The sequence below is a fragment of the Amblyomma americanum genome, chromosome 8 (assembly GCF_052857255.1).
Source record: "Amblyomma americanum isolate KBUSLIRL-KWMA chromosome 8, ASM5285725v1, whole genome shotgun sequence".
Classification (NCBI taxonomy): Eukaryota; Metazoa; Arthropoda; class Arachnida; order Ixodida; family Ixodidae; genus Amblyomma; species Amblyomma americanum.
Genome location: NC_135504.1, coordinates 4,374,728 through 4,400,890, shown reverse-complemented (window position 1 = coordinate 4,400,890; position 26,163 = coordinate 4,374,728). Strand labels below are relative to the sequence as shown.

At 46.2% G+C, this 26,163-nt stretch overlaps 1 protein-coding gene across 1 annotated transcript in view; it reads left to right on the top strand.

Moving 5' to 3' along the window:
- Nmdar2 (glutamate ionotropic receptor NMDA type subunit 2) overlaps positions 1-26,163 on the top strand; it is a 160,817-nt gene that overhangs the window by 98,825 nt on the left and 35,829 nt on the right. Inside the window, exons 2-4 of the mRNA XM_077633687.1 lie at positions 1,632-1,787; positions 14,573-14,754; positions 16,439-16,619. Coding sequence (XP_077489813.1) covers positions 1,665-1,787; positions 14,573-14,754; positions 16,439-16,619 — 486 coding nt within the window. The 5' untranslated portion in view covers positions 1,632-1,664. The remainder of the gene's footprint in view (positions 1-1,631; positions 1,788-14,572; positions 14,755-16,438; positions 16,620-26,163) is intronic.

Sequence of the window (26,163 nt, the reverse complement as noted above, 5' to 3'; positions counted from 1 at the left end):
CGCATAACTTAGAGATTTGTAAGGGCAGGCGTAACTTATGGTAGTAATGGGTAATCTATAGGGCTCCTCAGAACTTGCGGATTGTGCAAAACAATTTAATCACAAATTCGTATGCCATGCCACGATCTGGTGTTCTTGTAAAAAATTATTTCCAAGAAACGCGAAAATATACACAACTGATATATAAAGATACCGCCGTAAGTGCCTGGCCGTTTTGGCTGAGACGAAATTCAGAATATAGTTACAATCGGGAGACCGCTTTTGAACCTTGTGATCATCACATGCATATGCTAGTTTTCTGCACAGACCAGACGTTTGCATCTCCTGGGAGTAAAAAGTAGCACCGAATTATGGTGCTTTGCCATAGGGAGAGGTAGTGTTTATGAAATTTTATCTGTTTTGCACTGTTTATGCTCGCAGGTGGCGTGGCAGTGTGCAGAAGTCCTAAATTTGGGACAATTCGTATACTGTGTTTACCAAGCTTTAAGCCTATTGGGTGTGCCTGAAGTTAGTGTATACGAGCTGTGGTTGCAATGTTCTGCAAAACATCAAAGTTGGAGGCAGCAGTGAGCCCCACGCCAGCTTTCCGGCCCTTCAGCAACTAGCATCATGCTTATTATCACCGCCGACTCTACTTCTTCCCTGCAAAACCTGACCTATAAAATGCTTCTGCGTTTGCACCTCCTATTCTCGGTGACCACAGAAAATCAGTGGGATGTATCCAACATTCGAAATGCCCGCAGTGGCTTCCAGTGTTCAGCGCCACATGGTAAGTGGTGGCAGCCGTGCTAATTAGAAGTGTTTGTTCAGAATTCCGGCTCTTAATTTTGTGCATCGCGCAAATCGCATTCATATGGGCACCCTTCCGCTCGCATGCGCAAACTTTATAGCATATTGCCCAATTACGCGTAAAAACAAAAAGCCTAAAAAAAGAAAGTATCTGAGGGGCAGTTTCCCCAAAAGGAAAAGCTGCGAATATATTTCTCCAGTTATCATCTGACGATTTATTTGTAGCACGCCACACCACACCACACCACGCCACGCCACGCCACAACAGTGCAGCGTAGACTGGAGTTCGGTACTCAATATTTTCTACGAGTGTTCTCTAATCAACACAGCACATAAATGTTTTTTCGGCCAATGCTTGAAGCACAATACGTGGAGCTTATAGTAAAAATTGGCATTTTTTATGAAATTTCACTGCGAATGAGTTGGCTGTTTTAGTACAGAGAACATATCTAGCAGCCGGCATCAGTCATGCTGCACATGCTGCATTCTAATGAGCACTAGACTAAGGTCCGGGTGCTCCCGCAGAAAAGGCTGGGATTTAACTCTAAGCCCTGCACGGATCCAACGCACTACAGCAAACAAACGCTCCTGAATCGAGACTTGGCGTGCCTCGCTCGCACGTCCGTGGACGCGACCTAAACAGGGACGTAATTTAAAGCCGGCGCTAACTGTCGAGCGGCTCATCCTAGAACGCGTAATTGGCTACAACCGTCGGCGCAGAAAGGCTTTTCTGGGTGGTTTCCCGTGTTCTCGTTGGTGCGCGAATCGGGTGGGACGCCGTGGCTCGCTCATTAGAGATGCAAATTGACCACCCTTTGCCCTCTGGTGTCGTTGTTTTACAGTTTCCCGGACGGCGCGGTGCAGACGGCGGCGCGATGCGTGCTGCCGCCCTGTGGGCGGCGGCGGCGCTTGTCACCCTGCTGTCGTCTGCGCTGCTGTTGCAGACGGCGCTGCTGCTACCCGCCGCTACGCAGGTGTCGGCAAACTTCATACAGCAGGCAAGTTGACTACTGAAGAATTTCGATTTCTTTGACTGCCATTGAAGAGCCGATAAAAAAAAAAACTTCCAAATGAACGTTCTGAACCTTTGGTTTGACCGGCTGCAAAAATAAAAAACTGTGTAGTGGCCCACTTAAGCTGCTACATTGCATCAAGGTCATCTTCAACATCGACTACTTGTTATTAATGCGAAAGCATTACTTGGCTATGTCGGCGAGGTCGTTTCCGCGAAATGTGTCGGCAGCCGTCGTGTCGTTCTCAGAACAGTGAGGTTGAAACGAAGGACTGTAATCGATAGAGGATCATGTGAAGGTGGTGTGCGACAAATATCGATAGGATGATTAGGTAAGTAATTAGAGCCCGTGGCGACAACTTCTAGACGTGCGTCGTTAGCACTGAGCGAGTGAGAATGGTCCCATTGTAGCAGTGCTCCTAGATTTTACGCAGCTAGAACAAACAATGAGATCTAGTACACACGAAGACATCTTGCCTAGATCACTGGGCCACCTTCAGTGCCACGCACTTAAGGCTGCTTAGGATGGCGACGCAGTCTACGCATATAAAAGACTGTTCCTCGCAGTCGATCAACGTTGCTCCGCAGAACTGGGCTACGTCCGTTCGACGCGATATAGGAGTGACAAGAAAGGAAAAGGGGGGGGGGGGGGGGGGTTTAAGCAATAAACGCTAGCTGAGAGTATCCTATAGCTTAAACCAGGAACTCAGTAACTGAGGGATCGATTTGCGAAGCACTATCGAGGACCCAAAGAAAAGCGCAATGGTGGGCCTTAATATTAATACGAAGAAATCTAAAGTAATATTTAGTATTCTCCGATGGGCATAACACTATAGGCTGGGCAGTGAAGATTAGAATCTCTCAGTATCAGGGGATACATTTACTTACGGCAGGTAGTAACCGCCGACCCGCAACACGAGTATAGGCGGCGAAAAGCCGTACCCTGTGTGGACGTGTGCGTGTGCGTGCGTTCGTGCGTGTGTGCGTGTGGGCGCGTTCACTCATCATTCACCGACGCACTTGGGTGGATTGGTGTAGTGGGGAGGCCATGCGGGTTGTATGTTATATGGGTCTTGAGCTGTGGGCGTGCGACGTGCGTGGTCGACGCCACCGTGGCAGACGGCGACACCACCGTCTCGCAGAAGAACACCTATACATTTATCACTGTAAAAGGCATGCACAAAGAAACAAACAGCAAAGACCAAGCAAGGAAACAGCGCGGAGAAGTTGGCACGACGGCACGTGGTTTTGCATAAATTATAATCGAACTACTCACAGGAGATGCTGCTACTGCTTCGCGCGGTGCCAAGGTTTCCCCGACTGCCACCAGAGCGGCTGTATATGGAGTGTTCTTTGTGTTTACTTTTTTTCTGTCCCCCCAGGATCGCCCTCGGCGTTTGTTTTGAACGACGCGAAAGTAAAAAGGAAGAAAAAATAAAGCACAATGTTAGAGAAGAAAGAAAGGCCCGCAGTATTTTATCTTTGGCGCCTGTTGAGCCTGGCGCGTTTTGTGAACTTCGCGTGCTGTCTTCTTGCCTCGTTCGTTGCGTTTGTTCGCTAGCGCGGGCCACGCGAAGCAAACACTAGCCAGCCGGCAATAACAGATGCAGGCAAATTTTCGAAGCGGGCAGCTTACGATGCGGAAAGCGACACGCGAGGCAGCGACGGCCGAACCGCTGCGAGCGCTATCAGGAGCAAACGATGCGAGAAAACATTGACTTTCTGCAGGCGTAAGCAAAGAACTCCGAGAGCGTGTGAAAAGTTTTTCGAGGCTCATTAGAAGCGGGGTAACGCCGTTGTCTTTATGGCCGACAAATGGTATTCATTGAAGTAAGGAATAAGAAGAGAATGCCACAGGCAGTGTATGCATCGCTTGCATCGACGTTATATCGGCTGCCATGTCGATGGGCGACGACTAAGGTTAGAGGCTCCGCGCGTGTCAATTTCCGCTTATGGCCACCTGCTATGATGCGCAGTGTGGAAACAATGCCTTGCCCGCCATCATGGCACCAGTGGCGTCACTCGCAAGCCATCTGCAGCGGAATGGTACAGAAAAAGGCGTGGCAGCCTTAGGGACGAACAAATTGCAGCGGCCAATTCCCAGCGGGTAATGAGACGACGGAAACGCCCGTTTTGAAGCCGTATATTGCTATTATCTACCGTGAGGCGAAAGATTTATTTTCGTCACAAGGGCGGAGGAGTGGAAAGGCAAACCGTATGTGAGCGATGAGAAATATTGTTTGGTCTATGGAGAAGCTCACTCTCCGACAAATCTGAGCCACATCACTGCAGGTAAACAGCCGATAGCCCCCCACCCCCCTTGTTTTTTTTTGTTTTTCTTGTTCACATATACTTCCTGCGACGTACTTTGAAATTCGACGAATTGAAGACTAATAATCCTAGAAATTCCACGGGTGAGAATAAATAAGGCTTTGGGATGCACCTCGCGTCTTATTCAGAATAGAAGGCATCCTTTTTGTCCCCTAGCTTTTGAAGGCAGCAGAAGCGACCATCGCCGCTAGGCTTGAGAGCCAGTATAAGAAGCCAGCTTTCTACGCACCTCGGGGCAAAGCATTAGGCGTAAAAAGTGCGAAGGAGTAGGAGGATATGGATATATAAAGAAGCCGCTGTGAATCATTGAGAAAGAGAAGAGGTTGAAAGAGTTGAGCGGAGTAGGCAAAGGAATGAAGGGCAAACGGGCGCAGGCAGCAAGAAACACCGAGCAGCGGCGGCGCTGATGGCGACTGCTGCTGCGTGCGACGCTGCATGCATTGGGAATCAAAGACTTGCCTTCGCTTGATTGAAACCTGCGCATCTAAAGCGTTACCTAATAAATATCGTCTGCTTATCCGCTGCCGCTATGTTTTAGCGGCCCAACTGAGTCTTTGGGGGAACCCTCTGCTGTGATGGGCCTAAATAGTTTGACATTGCATTAATTATAGCTATATTTCTTCACAGGAAAAAACTCTCCTGAGTTCTCAAACTCCCCCCTCTCGTTATGTTCGTGCAAATAATTTAAATAAGTCATATAGCAGACGGCTATATGCTCCACAGCCTATAGCAATATTTTAATCATACTGTTGTTCTCACTGATGTCCGTAACAACGATAGTATCAAAAAAATGAATTGTTACTAACACAGAATTTCGCTTATAAAATGCTTCAATCCGCGATTTTGTTTTCTCTTAGCATGGAACCGCGAGAAACTAAGGACCTTAGTTAGCGCACAGACCTACCCTCCCCCTGGACGGGGATCTGTTTGGCTGGTGGCAGCAGCATGCGCCTGGAGGTTCACGAGTCTACATACAAACTATATCTTGGTGCGTGTGGACAAAGATCATAAAATCCGTAGCGAACCGATGTCCCGGACTCGCCTGGTTGTTACATAATAATCGAGGGCCCGAATGAAAACTTTTTACCAGAAGAAGTGAAACACGCAGCACGACACTAAAGTTTGTAGCAACTAGTGGATTTATTGGCAAATGAACATTAAGGGCAAGAACATTCGAACAAGCAAGTTATTCTTTCTACCGTTTGTATTTAAACGTCCGTTTTCAATTATTGCGCCAGTGATAGAAAATATAATATCGTGTTGCGTGTTCCGTTCGATCTGTCGACTTGTCTGTATGGTTCGGTCTTGAGAAGATGACAAAAAATTTTCAGGAAAAAAAAGTGAAGAGAATTCTTTCGAGAAAAATATCGCAGATGGGGTCTTCCAAGGCGCACATGCCTTCCATGCTTACCTACAGGATAAGTGAAGTCACTCGAGCGCGCTTTTCTTGCTAACATTGTTTACGGCAGTTTCCCTAAACTCGACGAGAGATTAAGCATGTTAGACATCTATGGATGTAAAACTAGCGCGGAACGAAAAAAAAAACAAGTCATGCGTGTGCGGTATGCGAATGCAGATTAATGACAGATAAACCTTTTTTTCGAACCATCATTTGTCACTTAACAAAAAAAATGAAAAACGGAGTGAAGGAAGGGGATGGTTATGCGAATAGGCTTACCAGAAAAAGCAACAGTACGAGTGAAAAATGACCTCCGAACGACTTTCCTGACATTGGCTGCAACGGCAAGCGAGTAATGGCATTTCCTTCATGGGCAGCGTGGTTTTGGATGCTTAAACTTGCGGAGGCTTTCGAGTAGCGCTGGTTTTTCTCATTTTTCCGTTTGTCCGGATATCGCAGTAAGCATCAAAGCCGGCGCATAAAGAGGGTACATCAAAGAACACGCCCTTTCCCTACACGAAGGAGCTTTTTCAAGCCCAGTTGTGCAATGTCAGACATAGAGTCGTTCTGTCCGGCGCTCTTAAAGGGCCCTACCGCTCCTCATTGAATCGCAGTCGCGACAGTGTTTCATCAAAGCGACGTGTAAGACGTAAAAAGGAAACCATTCTTCACTGACTTAGTTCGTGGTTCAGCTTCTCTTTAAAGAAGTACGGCTTTGCGTGAGTCGGAAAACTTTAGAGTAACGAATCTGTTATGATGCGACGCTCAGAGCAGGACGCGCACTCTATAGAGGGCTCAAAGAATGTTTGAGCCCAAGAGCAGACCCGACGTAGACAAGAATAAATAGAAGTGAAATGATCGTATTTCGAAATTTAAACATTATCTTTGAAAGTCAGGCTCTCTAAAAGGGCGCGGTTGAGACGGATAGAGTATTTTATTCTGAAGGTGGGATTTAGACAGCGAGCAGCAGAAGCAGTTCTTTTGTTTGGTTTTTTTTTTTAGGAAGAAAATTGAGTTTTCTTTTTTATTTGTGTAGAAGGAAGCTTACTTCAGAAAGTGAAACAGCGTTGAAGGCAGCGCCGGCAGCTCGTAGGCTATTCGCTCTGGGCGTCGGCTTAAGAATGAGCTTACCGGCCTTAGACTTGAGTCTCTGCAAAAAATCTAAGCGGCAGTGGGCAGTCAGCATACAGAATAGTAAGCAAAGCTTACAGGAGCCATGACACAGACTTGCTGGTGTATGGAGCTAAGGTTTTTTTCTTCATTTGGTTTTTGAGACTGGAAAATGCTAACGACCGCTACGACTCTCAAGCAGTTAGGCCGCACAGCCCGGCCCGAAGACGTGTACACGGTTATGGTTTTAAAAGAAACCAGTGAATGGAAAGAGAATGAAACGCGTGCCCAAAAGTCTGCACGAATTTAAACCTCCATAACTGAACAGGACAACAAACCCAACGACCGACGACTGGGAGGAAACGCTGTCCAGCTCCGACTGTGAAGCCCAGCTATGGCTGGTGTACGAGACAGCCAGATGTTTTCCGGCAATCTAAAAGGGCATACTGAACGTAATGCGTGTCTATTGAGCAAAACATTTTTTGGTGACGAATACTATGTTTGGTTTTACCGGAAATTATCCGCCTGTACTCTAAGCTATATTATTAATAACCGTGGAAGGAGAAAACAAAATGTTTGTTATCAGCCCATAGCCTGTGTATGCCGCTCAAATCGGGGAAAAAAGCCTGGATGAAAGGCACTTATCGCACGCGCTTACTATAAAGTGAAGTAAGCGTGTAGAGCAGTACTCCACCGTGGAAGTCAACGGAAGGACAGTGCTCTTCTAGTGTCCACTGGCTTCTCTCGACTATGCGCAGCTACCAACTCGCTCGGTGCACACTGGTCATGCACTACTTAAAGCGTGCTCACAAGCCACACTTGGATCCTTCAGATTTTGATGCAGCAGAATCAGAAGAACATGACGCAGAAAGGAACGCACAGAACGAGGACTAAGATGCACTGACAACTAAAATTCTTTAGTGGCAACCCGCGCATTTTGTTTCCGTGTCAAATCTCTTGCTTCTCATCGGCATCTTGCTTGACTCAAAAAACGAATTTTTTTTCTTGATAACGATATCGGTGGTGTGCTTACGGACTGCTATTCTTTTACATGTATCACGCACGCTTCAAGGATCTCACGTGTTAGCCTGTCTCTATTCCTTTCCAGGACTTACACTTCATGCAAATTGGGCTTACACCTGCGTTCGTGTTTTCTTTCGTCTTTTTTGTTTGTTCTGCAATCGCTGCAATGCTTGGCCGGATTGCTGGCTGGGGTAACTGATAGTGATGTTGATTCTGCTGCATCTAAACCTGAAGTATACATAAACTAACTCAGATATTCCCCTTTTTTATCTCACTTGAAATTTCCTCCATTTTTATGAAACCCTTGATGCGTAATTCAACGTTGACGCGCACTTACTCGGAGACGTGTTACTTACGGGCGCCAATAAGAAAAACGAGTGCTCAAGATTGTGTGATGAAAGGGCCTCATTCGGTTTCAAAAGCAAACTCCTAAAGTTTTACAGTGTTGGTCACCGTCGCGTGTTATTTTCACCGTGGTTTCTTTGCTATCCGGTAAGATTAGAGCGCCAAACATTAAATAAAAGCCCGTTTAACCTGCGGCCTCAAATGTGCGTGAAATAGGGCTAGGGGTTGCAGCAGTTGCCAGTGCAGAACATAAGATCACGAGCGGGGTCCAACGAACATCCCAGGAAGCTTTGCATTTGTGACACGTGCTCTGGAAGTTAAATAGCGAAAAATAATGATTATTGCATTAAAATTGTATTCTCTAATTCATTTCGCTATATTTAGTTCTTCCCATTTGGGTCAAGAAATACCCTTTTTGCCTTCTGTTTCTTAGTCAAGCTTTCAAGGCTATAACGACAATTTGACCTGGAAATTCCCTGTGATTTTTTTTAAGATTCTTGTCCTTTTCTTCTTTTCAAAACGGCATTATAAAGGCTGCACGAGCAGCAGGGAAGAGATTGGGGTCGGTCGTCTTTTCATACCGAACAATTTCAGACAAAAGCATTTTTGAGCGGGAAACGGTTTATGAACGAAATTTTTTCACAGAATGTAAGATTACAATCAATATATCCACAGGTCACCCCAAGGCAGTCTTGCATTTCTTTTTCTATTAACGTTCTTGCTGTCGTCAAAAGCGTGCCCCATTAGTTTGATGCGATCGATGGATTCACTTTAGAAGAAAAATTTTGGTACATATCTGAAGAATGGACCATTACCTTCATTAATTCATAACAGAATCTTACAATATTCCAATTTTCGAAATTCTCTGTCCAAGAATGTTGGACATGTGTCGGTTTCCATAGTGAAAATAGGTTTATAAACAAAATGCGGCTTGTGATACTTCACTGCAGTTGTACTTTCATTTATACCGCATGGGAACGGAGATTCTACGTTATTGCACATACACCCATACGTTCTATATTTTCAAGTCACATTACATATTTTCATTTATATCCAGATAATAAACCACTGGAGAATTGCAAGAAGTAACGCTTTGTTTAGAAATAAAGAAAGTTTAAGCATTATCGAACAAGGTTTGCAAGAGTATACCTCACTCATTCCCATTTAATTTTTCTTTTCGCTGTTGAGCACGTGAGCAAAAAAAAACTGAATTTGTTCTTTTCTCTAATGAACATCATTGTCTCGACTTAGAGGAATGTTCTGAAAGCATTACAAACAAATATTTACCAAAATTAACGGCATCTCTCTCGAAGAACCTTAACTGGAGCGCCCACTTTAACTACGTGATCGCAAACGCTAACAGTAAACTTTTTTCCTCAGGCGTGTGCTTTTCTACTCCCGCTGTGCATCTCTTGGCCTATAAATCAGCTGTATTGCCTATTTTAGACTACGCTGTCATGATTTGGGACCCTTTTACGCAAACTAATATTGCTAAGCTAGAAAAAGTACAGAGAAGGGCTGCGAGTTTCATTTATAACACATTTACCCGAACTTCTGTTACAGATCTTTTAAAGAGGGCGAATCTTTCTCCCTTGGCGCGAAGAAAGCGTTACTCACGGCTGAAGTATTTGTACCATTTAATTAATGGCCACTATAAAGCTGACATAACTAACATAATATATTTCTCTTCCACATACGCTACTCGCCAAAGGCACAATCTAAGTATTACCCCGTTTTCCTCGCGTAACAACCGTTTCAAGTTTTCCTTCTTCCCCCGCACAATAGTTGACTGGAATCAGCTGAAAAACAATGCCGTCTCTGCACCAACGTTAACTGCGTTTTTATCATGTTGACAATAATGCTATTTCACGTATTATTTGCTAGTTTCCTTCTTTGCTGTAACCGTGTGTGTTATTTATTTATTTGTTCTTGTTGAGTCCAGCTGTGTCTTGTGCGTTTATTGAGATGTCTATTGTACAGCCAGTGCTCAGTGCATTTTTTTTCTGTACTTGCCATTGTTTTAAATCATGCTTGTACCACCCTGCTAAAATCACCGCGTGGTGAGTGCAGTGTCTACAAATAAATAAACAAACAAACAATGACCGAAAACGCTGGTTGCGAGCGCCTGAAGGGCACCAAGCGGTACGGGAGAAACAACGCAACAGTAAAGAAAACTTGCGAGACAGCAGTCTGTATATATTTACACAGGGGCATGTACGCAGAAAAATACCCAAGAAAAGCAGCGTCAGGAGAATGTATGGCAGTGAGAAGTGAGATCTATGCGGTCATCGTGGGGAGGGGATATGTCAGGCTGCGAGACCTTGCAGCGGTCGCTGCTTTGCCCCTGGCCCATTTGCCGGAACCCGTTAGCCTAGGGACCATTGGGCACGCAGAGAGGCGTGCCTCGTTTTTCCCTAGTCCCCCACGTCGGCGTCTCCTTCATACGTGTCCTTGGGAAAAGACGGCGGCGAGGCCTTTCTAGCACCCTATGCGTCACAGCGCTTTCGCGGGCGGGGACAGGGTTGATAGCGGTTAGCACCGGCTACGCTTTCTCGGTTTGTTCCCTGCACTGTGGTAGTCAAACCAAATAGCTCGGCTGGTTGGCCGGACGTAGTAGGAGGCTTGATGGCAGCGAAAGGAAACAGGAAAGCATTCACGTGAGGGAATCGCTGAATCGTCCACAGATTGTCTGGTCCATAGACACGCGATTGGCCCTGGTAAACATGGTCTTCCGCACTGCGTTTAAAATCGTTGTCGCTATGTCTGATACTCTCAACTGCGTCCAATCTGCGTTCGTGCCATCCCGGCTTTGGTGCTGGGCAGTGTACCGAGTCTTCCTAGAAGAGACGGCGGCTTAAAGATGGCGCAGGTTTGGAAGATCAGATCTGTCTTAAACTCGATGAGGTGTAGCACTGTTGTTATTATTAGCTTCACTATTGGTATCGTACTCGTTTGCCGTTCTCCTTCTCGCCATCTAGATTATTCCGGATTGAGAAAGAGATAATCTACTAGTCTCAAATTAATAAAACAAACAAGACAAATGCCTCTCATCACATGCACCGCGATCATTGCCGTAATACGCTCAGTTGGTCAACTGTGCCTGCAAACTACGCGCTTTCGAACGTCATCACGCGACACGAAAAGGACTTTCCGACACCATGTCCTTCACTCGTTAGTACTTTGTTCCGCCATGGTTTATTCTTCTTAGATCTGCCGCATTTCAATAAGAGGACTATATTACTCTTTCCTTCCATCATGTGTCCCCTTTGACGATGGCTGCATAGAGGGAACTGCCGCAGCAGATGGTTCCTTTAGGCTGGTGGAGGTTGGACACGCAGTATCTTCGAAGAAAACACTACACATAAATATGAAGCGCAGTTGTTGCGAAGGAGAGCAGAAAAAAAAACTTCATGCGACTTCTCTTTGCAATTACACACGAAACATGCCCACAGAATAAAGATGCCTTTGCAGGTAGGTGCACACGCACCGCTGACTGAGCAAACTGCTCATTCGCTACTCCTCTCAGCGCAAAGCAAAAACAAACCGAGGCCGGTCTGACATGCTGAAATATACTCCGAAAAAACTAATTCAGTAGAACCGGGCACTTGATATCTTTATCACGCAGTGTCTGTATGTATGTGCTAACCTTTTGTGCACTTCTGCCGCTTTACGACGTTAAGAAGTCAGTCTAGAAAAAGTTAGGTGCTTGGAGGGGAGGGAGGGAGGGAGGGAGGGGTGACACTACTGTCACGTCTGCGCATATGAAAGCACGCGGATAGTTCCTATAGTTTCTCGATGGTCCGATGCCGTGAAGGCCACTAGTCGAGACGGGGGCAGGCGCCGCATCTCTTTTCGTCCTCGGCCACCTTCTATCGTTCGAATGCCGGGCACCGAGAGAAGCTGGCAGCTGAGTAGGCAAGACTGTCGACTTGGTTTCGCTTTGCTTGGAAAACCCGTTCATACATATTCACGTGGCGACTTCGACGCCACTAGCAGTGCCTTTACGGCAAAACACTCCTTAAGCAACTTGCTACGCCGGAAAAACGGTTGGACTTGTTACATAACGGCGCCATGCTTGCACTAACTCAGAACCTACAAACTGCGCTGGAGCTCGAAGGCGGAACTTTACGCGTGAAGAAGCCCAGTCATAAGCAAGAACTATACATAAGACCATTGGAAGCGCTGAACTCGGCAAGCCTTGTCAGAGAAGCCACAAAGTCCTCGTGTTCTTCGTTCCTTTCTTCGTCTTGTACTTTTACTGTTACCTGATCGAACAGCATGTCTCCCCAACTAGGTCAAACCAGAACGTACACGAAGCCAGGGACACCGCTGTACTTTTTGCTGCGCCGAACACCACGCATGACGGAAAGCTGTAGGCACTAGGCTTTGGGAGGAGGAAAGAAAGACGGTGAGAACTTGTATGAAGAGATAGAATGAATGAAAATGGGAAGGGTTGGTGGGAGAAAGTTCGGGAACGCGCCCTGTCGCCGTTGCAGAACACTAAAGTTCTGGATGCCGCCCGGCTGTGCCTTTGGAGCACTGGACGGAGGCGAGGAGAATGGTTCCACGCCCCAGTGGTTTTTCCCGCTCTCGGAGTGGTTTTTGAGCCCTTGATTTATAATCGCGGTGTGGGTCACGGCCGTGTGCAGAAAGCAGTGAACGCGAAGGAGGACGCGTGAAAGGAAGGAAGGAAGGAAGGGAAAAGAAAATGCTGGCGGTAGCTTTCGGCGAGCCAGCTTGTGAACGACGCCGGATGCCTTTGAGCTGCAAGAAAGGAAAAAAGGGGCCAAATCTCCAGTAACTCCTATCGGACCCCCCCCCCCCCCCCTCTACCATTGTGACAAGATGAGATGCGGTGACAGGAGGAGGGAGGGAAAGACAACCAAAGTTGAATTTTCATTCCACGACTGCGAGGTGGCGCAACACAACGTTGTTGCCGCCAGGCGTCGCCTGAACCGTACACTAGAGAAAAAAAATAGACAATCAGCACACAAGAAGGCCTTGGTTCCAATCTCGTAGGGCCCTTTTTTCACGGGCCAGTTCTTTACGCAGCCACCTTTTCTTTCCAGGATGCGGGTGTCTACTAAGAGGAGCCAAGCCAGCTTTTTTGGTTTATTTTTTCTCTCTATAACATTCAAGGAAGAGAGGATGCTGTGTATTCTATGGAGATCGCCGGACGCATCAGGAATCGGTATCGGGGATGAGAAACTTCATCTGTGAAAGTTTTCAGTTGGCGAGAAAATCCGAAAGAGGGAAAAGCTGCAAGAGCACCGGGGCAAAATATAAATCAGTAAAAGTAACAAGGAAAACACGAGCGCGTGCCCCGAAGAGAAGGCGTATCGATGCGATGTTTACCGCTGCGGTGGTTCGTCGTGGAGCGGAGTTGTGGCTTCTTTTGCAGAGAAAAAGAAAAACAAGCAGGAAGGGCGTGAAAGGAACCTCGGTTTTGTTGGTTAGGTTTCCAGTTTTCGCTCATTTTAGCTTTTTTTCTGAAACTGGGCCATCACGCATTCAAGAAGCCGCCTCCATGCCGAAAAACCGGACTGGAAATATCCTGCTCTCGCAAAAAAAAAATGTACCATTCATGATTATGATCTTGTAGTAACAACAGATCTTTTTGTTGCAACAGCAGAATTTTCTTCACTATTGTTTTCTCTCTTGTCGTAGCGATAGAACTACTGAAAAGTACTACAGAAAGATGTTGCAGTATTACATAAAAATACTATAGTCGTGTTGAAAAATCTGTCTTTACGAGAAAAATACAAAAACATATCGTATTTTAGGAAAGATGCAGCACTTTTTTTACGACTGTTTTACTCACGTGAATTCGTTACTTTCGCTGTAAACTAATGCTCTCTTCTTGCGTTCCCGTACAGACTTTCGATATGAACATTTCCATAATTTGGTACATTTTCCGCATGGCCCACATAGAGGCCATATGGTACGTACGGAGTTCGCACAGACTGCACGGACAACGCACATAGAAAAGTGCAAATACGGCTTTGCATGACATCATGCACATCATACGGAAATCATATCAGACTATACGGAATAGTAACGAAAAGGTAGTTTGAGCTTGTTAGTATAGAATATTAGACTAAAACATAGGGCAGCACAACGTGTGCTGCGTGCTTCTTTTTTCCGTCTCGTTCATCCCTTGTCGCAGAAACATTATACGCCTATATTGCCATCCCAGTGTAAAAACGACGCAGTGACACCTGAAAAAAGAAAACAGCCAAGACCATTTGTAAGCTGTTTTAAAACAATCGAATCTAATTTAGTTTTGAATATCGTTTCGGAAGTTTGAATTAGTATTTTTTGACCAAGGATGCCTTCGAAGACTAATGAACGAGTTCGTTAATTAACAGCGTCTGCAGGCGCCACAAAGAATGCCACTGAGGCTGAACCACTCGCAGTTTCCACAGCCTCAAAAGTGTTGGGAGGGCCAGACGCGCACTTTTTCGCCTTTACTCGTGGCCCGTCCACACTGTACTTATGAGTGCCATGCCGCGCATATGCACGTAAAATATTCGCACGCATACGAGTCGCCACGTTTGTTGCAGAACCTGACCTTCGGTGCCATATTCCCGGAGACTTCGCTGCTGAGTCAACAGCGCAAGTACCAGCAGAAACTGCGCGATGGCGTGGCCTCCATAGCGCGAGGAGGCCGCGGTGGCCTGCGCTTCATGCAACTCTTCTCTGTGCACGCCAAGGCCGTCCGCATGTCCCTCCAGCCAACGCCCAAGTGAGTGGCCGTTGGGAGCTCTCCACGAGGGGGCGGGACTAAAGGAAGTCCCGCCCTTTTCGCAGAGCCCGCGTCGTGTTCGTGTCTTTTCGTGCTCTTCTTTAAACACAAGGTCCCCTATGGTGGTGGTGAAAACTTTAATGGACACAAGGGAGTTTAGGTAATCATGGAGTCTACTATATAGAAAAATGTGAGTAGCCTCTGGTTCTTATTAAACACCTTCAGCATACCGTGTACCGTGTTACCGTTATCGTTACCGGATTACCGGGATCCCGCCCACTGCCAATGAGCACGCGCTGATTGGTCCCGATGCGGGAGGCGTGCGTGCAGCTGCCGGGCACCTGGCACCATCTGGCGCCACCGAGACGTTCTGCGCATGCGCATTGGCGGTGGGCGGGCTCTCGGTTCTCTGGTAACGCTAATGGTAACACGGTACACGGTATGCTAAAGCTGTCTATTGTTCTCTGTCATGCACCTTAGAGGTCTTCCTCCCTGGCGGCCGTGAGTCCAACCGTCCTTAATAGTCTGAGCCTTGAGGCCTTTGCCTACCGTCTTTTATGGCTCTGTTTGCGTAAGAACAGCGGCACAGGAACTAGTCACACTACGCTTTGCTTCAGAAGGCTGTTTCACGTCTATTGAACGAGTTGATGAATTGAGAGCTTTCCTGTCAAGGTATATTACCGCATGAAAGTCAATCGTTTGTATGTTTTGCTTGACGCAAGGAAAAGAATGAGCCCAGTTAGCATGTGCATCAATGACAGAAGGTCAGCGGGATTGTGGATCATCCGCTTTACTGAGCTCATTTCAGACATGCTTCGAAGCGTCCCTGGTCAGCCTTTATAGCTCCAACGCAGCTGATGGGGCGGCAGAAACTTACTGGGAAATCAAAGATGAGCGATGGTCTATGCCATGGATTCCAATGGCTACCACCATGGACACTCTTTTCGTACCCGTGTAGGTCAAATTCAACGCTAGAGACTAATAACGAAGCACGCAAGCCGTTTAGCAGAACTAATTCTGTGGTCACCTGGCATACACAGAATAAACTATTCACCTGGCGATAACAAGGCAGTACCTTGCCTCTAGATCTACCTTAATCTTCAGCATTGATGGCATGTGTACCGTGGAATCGAAAAATAAATACTGTGATCGAATAGAATTCATGAACGGCGCTGGTAATGCTTCTTAAAGGAGGCCTTCCAACGAAAGGCTCCTACCTATTATCGCGACATCGCAGTCAAACTCCGTCTGCTTGCTAGTGTGGTATCATAAGATGCAAAACGACTGATCACCACTTCGCGCCAATAGACAGCAGGCAATGGTTGCAGGGCGTCCTTTGAAGAGCCTGCGCCGCTGCTTTCCTTAGCTATACACCTTTGAAACCCTGACGTCGCAACACTGCTTGTTGGGCCGCTTTGTGCATCTAGCGCCACCAAGCTCTCCCTGCACGTCTCCTGATCGCTCGCTGGGTTGATCAACGCATCAGTTGTAAGCACGTTGGAATAGGTGGCGCCATCAGCACACATCAGTCCATCGAGCAATGTGGCGATAATCAGTTTGGGATGGTCTATATTGGACTAGTAAAGTGCTGTTTCTTCGACTAGATCAGAAACTGCTAAATCTGTGCCGTTTGCCGGAGGGTTTGATGGAAGCCTATTTCGTGTCTTCGTCTTTACCGCCACAGAGACATCCTGCGCCGCCTTTGCGAAGACCTGCTTCCGGACGACGTGGTCGCTGTGCTATACCTGACCAACTCGGCCGTGTTCGGAAGCAACGCGGCCTCTGTACAGTACGTGCTGCAGCTACTAGGATACCTGGGCGTCCCTGTCATCGCGTGGAATGCCGACAACATCGCACTCGACCAGGTACGGTGTGGTGTAAACACCGACGTCCGGAACTCGCACATTGCAACTTGTAATGACGGCGTCCTGTCTACGTTACATGTGCATTTTTCAATAACGTGTTCGATGAATTGCGATCTGCAAGGATTCTTTCTAGGAATGTCATAATTGAATTGAATCGTGCTTGACAATTGGCACCACGAAAATGTCGCCTTGAAAGTCACTGATTGGGAGAGGAATTTTCAAGGATTCGCACCCACTTTTGGCAGGGCAACTGGTAAACAGAAACTTAACAGCAGGACCCTCAGTAACGGAACTACACTTACTATGCGAATAGGTTTCAACATTTCTTGCTCGAATGTAAAGTAGATATAGTGTAGAGCTCAAGGCTTAGAACGTTCTTAGCGGCTCATCGTGTGCCCAACAAGGATATATTATTGTGGGTCAGGGCGCACTCCAAATAATTAAGCACAGCTAGTTAGCATGCCTGAGCTGAATGAGACTTAGGTTCAATCGCGCGCTCTAAGGCACTGCCAGACCTTTAAAACATCTGCCTAAGCGCAATGTCCGATCTCAGCGCCTAGTGCAATGCACACAGACAAAGCAGTAATGTGTTGCAGCTGATAATTGACTAAAACCAGCACCATCCGATAAACACGTGTGCGAGTACTGAGTGAACCTGTGTGCCTTAATGGATTATTCGGCCTAAATTAGGATAGAGTCCTATTCAGGACATGTTTATTGCAAACGCGACAGACTGAACAGCATCGACTACTCGAAAATTGAAGCTGTGGCCCAAAAGGTGCTGAAAGGCTACAAGACGACACCGAATATTCTTGCCGCGAATGATCGTTTTCACCACAGGATAACTTTTTTTCTCTCCGTGCACTTGGCACAACACAGCTTACCTGGCCAAGTGACCACATGTTCCAGGGTGTTAACTTGTTGGCGAAGACATGTATGGTATGCAAATGCAAACAGAAAAGATCATAATTGGAACAAGGAGGAAGAAAGACGCAGAAAAATGTGACTCTCAATACGGGCTAATGTGTCAACGCACAGTGAAATGGAATGAGCGCATATTTCAGATAACTAAAAAGTTAGAGAACAGAAATATTCTTGTTGCGATGTTCGCTACTTCCTGAACGTCCGTGTACGGCACTTGGCGTTTTCAATGAAAAGAATATCTTTTCCTCACACAAATCTAACCCATAAACTTAGCCGCCTCTCCACTCTGCTACTGATATGATAGCATGATAACATGATGAATATCATGCATGCTAACATGCTAATATGCTGGAACTGGGCGGGAAGGGCTGGAACAGGGTGGAAAGAATCCTTGCTGATCGCACAGTTTCCGTTGTGCTGTTCGCAGGCGGCAAGCATACCGGTTACCTCGAGCGGAACGTGCCTGTATCGTACGCTCCTCGGAGCCGAGCTGGAGCTGTGACCGGTTCAGTAAAGAGTGGCCGGTCGCCATTTTTTGTCCGTGTGAAGGAAATGAGAATTTTCGAGAACTGAAAGAAAGGGAAAGCTGAAATGTAAGGCATGACCTGTGAAAGCAGGAGGGCCTAAGGAGATTTTATTTCATTTTTATCACGCAAACGGACTTCCAGCCTTCATTATGGTCGTTGTATGAGATTCGTTCTCGTCTAAAAGCACTAACTTAATATCCTCTCCAATATCCGCTAATATAGATCATAGTCTAAGTAACAAATTCTGTTATGATACCCCTGAGCCCGGCCATTGGGCAAGAGACGAAAGAGACACGGATATTGAGATCTTTAAAACTGAGAAAAAATAGGCCTGAGACTGGACCCTTGGTGCATTACTTGTTTCTTTCTGTCTCTCTACCAACTAACTAAGCAACAAGTACATTCGCACGACCCTCCTCGTGAGGCCAAATCTACTGCGGCAGGCAGGTGGGTGTAAACAGCTGGTCATTTCGTCGGGAATTTGCACCTCTTCTGAACAAAGTTTGCAATCAAGTTCAAAGGGAAGTTTTATATAAATATATTCTCAGCATCGGCCGCCTTGTCGACGCGGCGCTGTTGGGTTTAAGGTGACATGCTTGCTTGAGTCAACGTTGAGAAGTAACTGCTACGTTGACGCTGTTTACTTCCCCGCACCTACTATAACGATGGGGTCATGTTCTGCGCCCATACGCCCTTCTATTACTGCAGTGTGCGTCTAAAAACAGAGAGGCTGTAACAAAGTGGATAACAAGTGCGAGAAACACGGCGGGCCATAGCTTCCGAAATTTATTGAGGGGACTCAATGTTAAGCTGCACAGAAAGTACCTGAACGGCGCAGAACGTAGACTGGACACGAGAAGAGAAGCACACACAACGATCTCTGACATTCAACAGCGTTTGATTGGAAAGGATACAGATTCTTATATTCGCTGCGGTGGCTCAGTCGTCAGGGCGCTCGGCTACTGATCCGGAGTACCCGGGTACGAACCCGACAAAGGCGGCCTCGTTTCGATGGAGGCGAAACGCTAAGGCGGCCGTGTGCTGTGCGATGTCAGCGCACGTTAAAGGATCCTCAGGTGGTCAAAATTATTCCGGAGTCCTCAACTACGGCACCTCTTTCTCCCTCCCTTCTCTTATTCCCTCCTTTATCCATTCCCTTACGGCGCAGTTCAGGTATCCGCCGAGATGTGAGACAGGTGCTGCGCCGTTTCCTTAACACAAAAACTAATTTTCATGGACAGCACGTGTCACACGCGAGTCATTTTACACCCTGTTGCACACGTCGTCCTGCGCACTCATCGCAATTACTGCGAGCCCAAAAGCTGAAGTTTCTTTTTGTTAACAATATGGACGACTTGCTTACACAAAAGAACTACAGGTGTTGGGCGTGCAGCAGTCTAGCGCTGAGTGTGCAGGACGACGTGTGTTTCATGGCGTAAAATGACGTGTGTGCGACAGGTGGCGGAAGAGGGCGCTACCAATCAAGGACTGCCAGCCAGCTTTTAGCCGCGGAGTGTTTGTTTCTCTTTTTACCCGTATTTCGCGCCGTTTTCTTTGTGAATCATCAACCAACTTGCCCAAACTACAGTTGTACTTCAATACCTTTCCAATTAAACGTTGTTGAAAGTCAGCACTCGTTGTGTGCGCTTCTCTTTTCGCGCGTCGTCTACGTTCTACGCTGTTAACATCAGGATGGAAAACCAACAAGCCCAACCTGCTCTCCTGACGAAAAGTTCGAATGACGAATGGAGAAATCAGGGACGAGCATTTATTTTTGTAAGGCTAAATCACTCTTCATGATACGATACGAGTGCCCCCAAACATTTCTCTTACTGAAAATTGCTTTTCTGATGAACCCACTGTACCAAAGGTCATAAAGAAGCGTATCTTATCTTATGCGCCTTTCTTATGGCAATTTATTTGCGGTAGTTGTTTACGGACCTTACCGATTTACAAAGGAAACACGAATGTACTGCGTCGGAGCCGAGATGTGCACCATCCGCTTAAAAGAGAGAAGGCGGCAGAATAAAGCAGTAGTAAATCCTTATCTCAATTCAGGAACAGAGTTGTACCTTATATCCTTCATACTCGCATGGCGGCGCTCAAATGAATCTTTAGGGCAATAATTTCTTCCTTGGAAGTACAGAAGGCTTCAGAAATTTTCATTAATATAATTGAACTAATTCGGAAAACTGTCTGAATTCCTCATGTTCAGTCCTGCTAAGTTGATCTAACATGCTGTAGACATGAAACGGGCAACCGTACTTTTCGGGGTACTTGACGCGATGGTTTGCATCGACTACGCAGTTCTGCATGAATGGCTGCTTAGTTTTGGACGGCCGTGTCATCGCTCCAGCTCGGAGGCCAATGGTTCCGTAGTACTGCCTGCACTTCTGTGCCGTTGTAGCGTAGAAAGTACTCGGTGCTGAATGCAGTCTGCTGTTTGCTGCTGATGAATGAGGCATCACTGATGCCAGCGCTGATGCCGCTGGTGCCGCTGAATGTGAGTGTGCTAAGACTAGTGGCGAATTGCAGAGCAGAGAGATTCCCTCAGTCCCTTTGCAAAACCCCGATTCGTCACCAGAGTAATTTCTAGCCGCGAGGAGACATGTGCCCCAATCCACGACCAAACGAGGCACGGTCATAGGCCAGCTCCCGTTGTACGTAATAACTGTGTTTAAGCGTTTTTTTTTTGTCTGGCATTTTACAGGGCACTTTTTCAACGCTACTCTTTGCAACAAGAAAGATGAATGGGAGTATTGAAAAAGGATTGAATAGAAGACCCTGAATGTAACTTTACAGCATCGCATTTGCATGTCGTTTTTGATGCGTACTATAATGAGTGCCATGACTGCTGGTGTAGTTTGCTTAAGGTGATGAAAAAAGACTAGAAAGACACAAAATACTTTTAGAAGTTGATACAATCATATATAAAAAAACAGCTGCACACGTTTTTTTCTGCGCGACAAAGTGAACAAAGTCGACAAAGTCGTCGACAAAGCAAAGGAAGAAAAAGCGAAATTATGTTTTCTCACTGCCCATGCAGGTGACTTTTTCATCGTGCGGCGATTTCTGCGGGCGATACCTTGTAAAGGAAAAATGAGCAGAGTGAAGCTTATGTTCGCCCAAAGCCTACTCTTAGGCAAATAGGCTATATGGTACAAAGTGCCGCACATTAGACTTCGTGGCGGGCACTTAGTGGACGGGAAGACTGACTAAGACTAATTATCGCTCAATAATTCGCCTCTACCACTCGTAAAGACATAGTGGCTGTGATGTTGGGATGTTGAGTCGGATGTGATGGTACCGAGCCCAGGCCACGGCTATCGGGTTCGGATGCAGGTGTTATGCTACTACCCCGATGTGCTCGGCGATGCTCATGCATGTGAACGAACCGCTGATAGTTATAATCTCAAGGCCTCGTGTGCAGGTAGCCCCTGTGCACCTTTGAAATGTTAAACCCCTATACCATACTATTCCGTACCACGTAATGCCATGCGATTCTACCATACCATCCTGCCATACCGGGACATGCCATACTACACCATACCATACCATACCATTATATGCCATACTACACCATACCATGCTATACCATTATATGCCATACCATAACATACCATGCCATAACATACCATGCCATATCATGCAATAACACTCTGTATTTTACCAACCATTCCATACCATGCCATACCACATAACACCATACCATTCTATAGCACACAATAAAATATCATAGCATATCATACCATCCCATGCCGTCCTACCATACAATGCCATGCCACTCCACGTCATACCATAATATGCCATGCAGAAGCCGCTGCGGTAGCCCAGTGGTTATGGCGCTCGGCTGCTGACCCGAAAGATGCGAGTTTGATCGCGGCCGCGACGGTCGAATTTCGATAGAGGCGAAACTCTAGAGGCGCATGTACTGTGCGATGTCAGTGCACGTTAAACAACCCCAAGTGGTCGAAATTTCCGGAGCCCTTCACTACGGCGTCCTTCGTAGCCTGAGTCGCTTTGGGACCAATAAACCACACCAAACCATACTATGCCGTGCTATGCTATGCTATGCAATACTATGCCATGCTATACCATGCAGAAACATACTGCGCCATACCATACAATGGCATAGCATAATAAAGTTTACTGGTCACTGCTATGGTAGGGTATAACATACATGCTATGGTATGGTATAATATAGCATACCATATCATGTTATGCCGTGCCACCATACCATACCATGCCATACCATACGAGATACCAGAGAACTTCATTATGCTATGCTATTGTATGGTACGGTGCAGTATATTTCCGTATGGTATAACATGGCATGGTAGGGTATCACATGTAGTGGCATGACATGGCATCGTATGGTATGGCATGCCATACATGCTATGCCGCCCCACAATACCATGCCATGCCACGTGATGTTAAACCGCACCATACCGCGCTATGTCATGCCATCCTATCTAACCACACCATTCTATGCCAGGTCATACCTACCATGCCATGTCGTACATACCATACCATGCCACATTATATAATACTAAAATGCACCATACCGTACGAGGTCATGGCATAATGTAACAACATACCATTATGGTGCTCGGCTGCTGACCCGAAAGACGCGGGTTGGATCCCGGCCGCGGCGGTCGCATTTTGATGGAGGCGAAATGCTAGAGGCCCGTCTACTGTGCGACGTCAGTGCACGTTAAAGAACACCAGGTGGTCTAAATTTCCCGAACCCTCCACTCCGGCGTCCCTCATAGCCTGACCCGCTTTGGGACGTTAAGTCCTATAAAACCAAAACTAAACCATTACATACCGTAGCATACCATACCACAAAGTATCAAACAATACCATACCATATCATGCATGTCGTAACATACCTTACCGAGACGTATCATGCCATGCCATACCATGTCGGACCTTATCATAGCGAAACGTACCATGTCGTACCATACCATACCATACAGTACCAAACTAAACCACACTATAAAATACGATGCCACACCATTCATAATGTGCACTAGCATAGTTTACCATGAGGTTAGTGCCTGCATACCTGCTTATAATTAGTGACTTTCAGTGACTACTCTTTTTTGCTTAGCGGGAAGTCCCCAGAAAACTGACCTCTGTGCTCTTGTCACTAAACAACAGATTACCTCTTGTCCAGTTTTTTTTTTTTTACATGAGGTATCACCTATATATGCAAGTGCTTGCTGAGGAGACGCAGAGAAAAAAGTATTTGGTGAGTACACGAGCGAGAAAGATTCAATGCTTTTACTTTGCTTTGGTAGTGCGGTAGATGCCGCATTGACCTTGTCGTTCTTCACATAATAATGACATTGCACGAATGCATTTTTTTTTCATTCGTCTTAGCAGTCTCAGCCGCTGCATAATAGTTTGTATACAGTGCCAGGGAAAATTTCTCACGGAGCTTATAAGACCGGAAGCCAAATTTTAGTGGAACGCAAGGGAAAGCAGCTTGAAGGCTTATTGAAGAAAGGCAATTTTTAAGATGAACCATTCATGTTCCTCGTAATTTTCTACCTTTATGAAAACAAATAGAGTATTTTCTTTGCCAAAGTGCTTTGAGGCGCTTGTTATGAAGGAAGCAAAGAAAACACCAATAATTATTTTACCTACAAATTGGAAGGAACCTGGCAGCACTCTATATGGTTCTTTGTTTAGGTTTAAGCTCAGTTTTTTAGGTCCGAGATTGTGATGATGATAATAATGCTGTGCCTAAACCCTTTCGAACGTCATTAATAAACTCGCTAGTGGACGAGGAAGAATACATAGACGAAGCGAAAACTTACAACTCAACTTACTGAAAACACCTTCCAATCGAGGAACACAAATACACGTGCCCTCACAAGTTATAACACAGTACCGTCTTTGCCACTAGTAATCATGCAATGATTTTCGCTTCTCCGCTGCATAGGGGAACTGTTACAGCAGCCTTGAAGGCCATAAGATCTCGAAAGGTGTGGGCAGGGATTCTCCTTACCTCACACATATTTAGAGCCTAACGGGTGCCATAAGCGCTCCATTGCGCGGCTAAGGAAACAACCCAGTTCTCTGGTTGCTTTTTCAAAACGATACTTGTAAAAGGAAACTAAACCTGCGTCCCTGGTGGAAAAAATATCGGCAGCGATAATTGCGCAAAATGAAGGCCAGTACGCCGCATCACTGAGCGAAGTAAAAAAGATAGGTCCTCCGCACGAAGGCATTCAAAATAAGCAGCTGTTGTCTTGATGTAAGTATATAACACCGGCATCTCACCGGTACTCACCTATAGGGAAAATGTGGAGGCTAACGACAAGGGTTCTGCTTAAATTGAGGAGAACGCCAGGAGCTATGGGAAGGAAAATGGCAGGTGTAAGTTGAGGAGACAGGAAGACAGTTCAGCTGGTCAGGTAATAAACGCGGGTTAGTGACATCCGAGTCTAAATCAATAAGAATAAATGGGCTTGGTTCGGAAAGGTGATACGAAGGCCAGACAACCGTTGGCGGTTGACGGTAACAGACTGAGTTCCAAGAGAAGGCAGGCATATCAGGGAGCGGCAGAAAGTTAGGTGGGCGGATGCGATTACGAAGTTTGCGGGGCTAAGGTTGCCGCGGCTGGCACAGGATAGGCCGTTAACTTGCAGTGGGTGTAATCAGGTTGATGATAATGATAATAATAATGATGATAATATTGAGAGAGAGAGAGAGACGAGAGCAACAGATGCGCTGATTTTTTTTTTCAGTGGTGTTTCACGAAGTGGCCCGACAGCCTGTACTGCTTACCTTCTCTCTGAGCGGGCATAACAGCTGCGTGCCAGCCACGTTGTTTGAAAGGAGCAGAAAAAAAAACAGAAAATAAAAAGACAAAAAGAAACCACAAATAGCAAAGAACTAAGGATCGAAAATGTAGCAAAAAACGAAGTCAGTGCGAACACCCAAGTTGCTCTTCCAGTTCAATGGGGAATTGTGGTTCTCCAGCCTACCCACACGCGTCGCTTGACAGAGGCAGAATGCAGCGTTCGTTTTCTTTTGTTTTTTTTTTGGAGGGGGGGGGGACGCGCTGCACCCTCTTGGAAAGAAAGAAAGGAACTAAAAGTATAAAAACACGAGCAAATATGGAGATAGTGAGTGACTGGTTTAAGAGCAAAAAGACTGCTGACGGAGGCTAAAATGTTTTCTGGGCGCTCCCTTCTCTTCTTGTGTGCGCGTATTTCTATGGTTCGAAAAATAATGACCAGAAGAAAGAGGTACAGGGTGTGCAGCACACCTTTTCATTGGTAAATAAAAGTGCAGGAAATGTTCTATACCGTTACCATTCCATCGGATTATTGATTGATGTACAGTCCAATCTCACACCAAAAAAACGCGAAAACGGAGGGATGTGCCGGTGCAGTGGAGGAGATGGTACGGAAGTTTAGGTAAAGGTAGAAGCAGAGAGGGTTGCATGCATGAATTAAAAAAAAAAAGTGGTTTGCTTACCGCGCAAGCCGAACGAAACACCGTTGTCACTTTGTCTGTAGTCGAATCCAGTTAGAGTGCACGCGTGAAACGGCGCCCGCACGGAGCTTGCGTATAGAACTGATACCGTCCCTGATGCGTTGAGCGCTTCGACGGAAAAGTGGCTGCCGCTTGCGTTTCTATGCCCGGTAATTGGTTTATTAAAGTTCAATTATCGACCCGGGTGAGTCTGCGAGTGTAAGGCTCTGTGCGCTCGGAGCCCGCAGAACATCGAGCCGAGCGTACACTTTTTTGTAAACTGCTTTGTTAGGCATTTCGCGGGCAGTGTCATTGATATTTTTTTCGTTGTCATCCCCTTCCCCTTAACTGGGCTCGAATACAGCAGCCTTTGATCATTGTCCTGATTTCTTCTGGGTGTATAGTCGTTGTTTTTGTTTTTCTTTATTCTTGTTTTTCTTTATTCCCTGTTTTTCTTTATTCCCTGGTTTTTCTTTATTCCCTGTTTTTCTTTATTCCCTGTTTTTCTTTATTCCCTGGCTCGATTTGAGAATTTCATTAAAGCTCGTGTAGCGTGTCTTCGCTAAAGCACTGGAGACGAAGTTGACTTTCAAGTTGTTTCT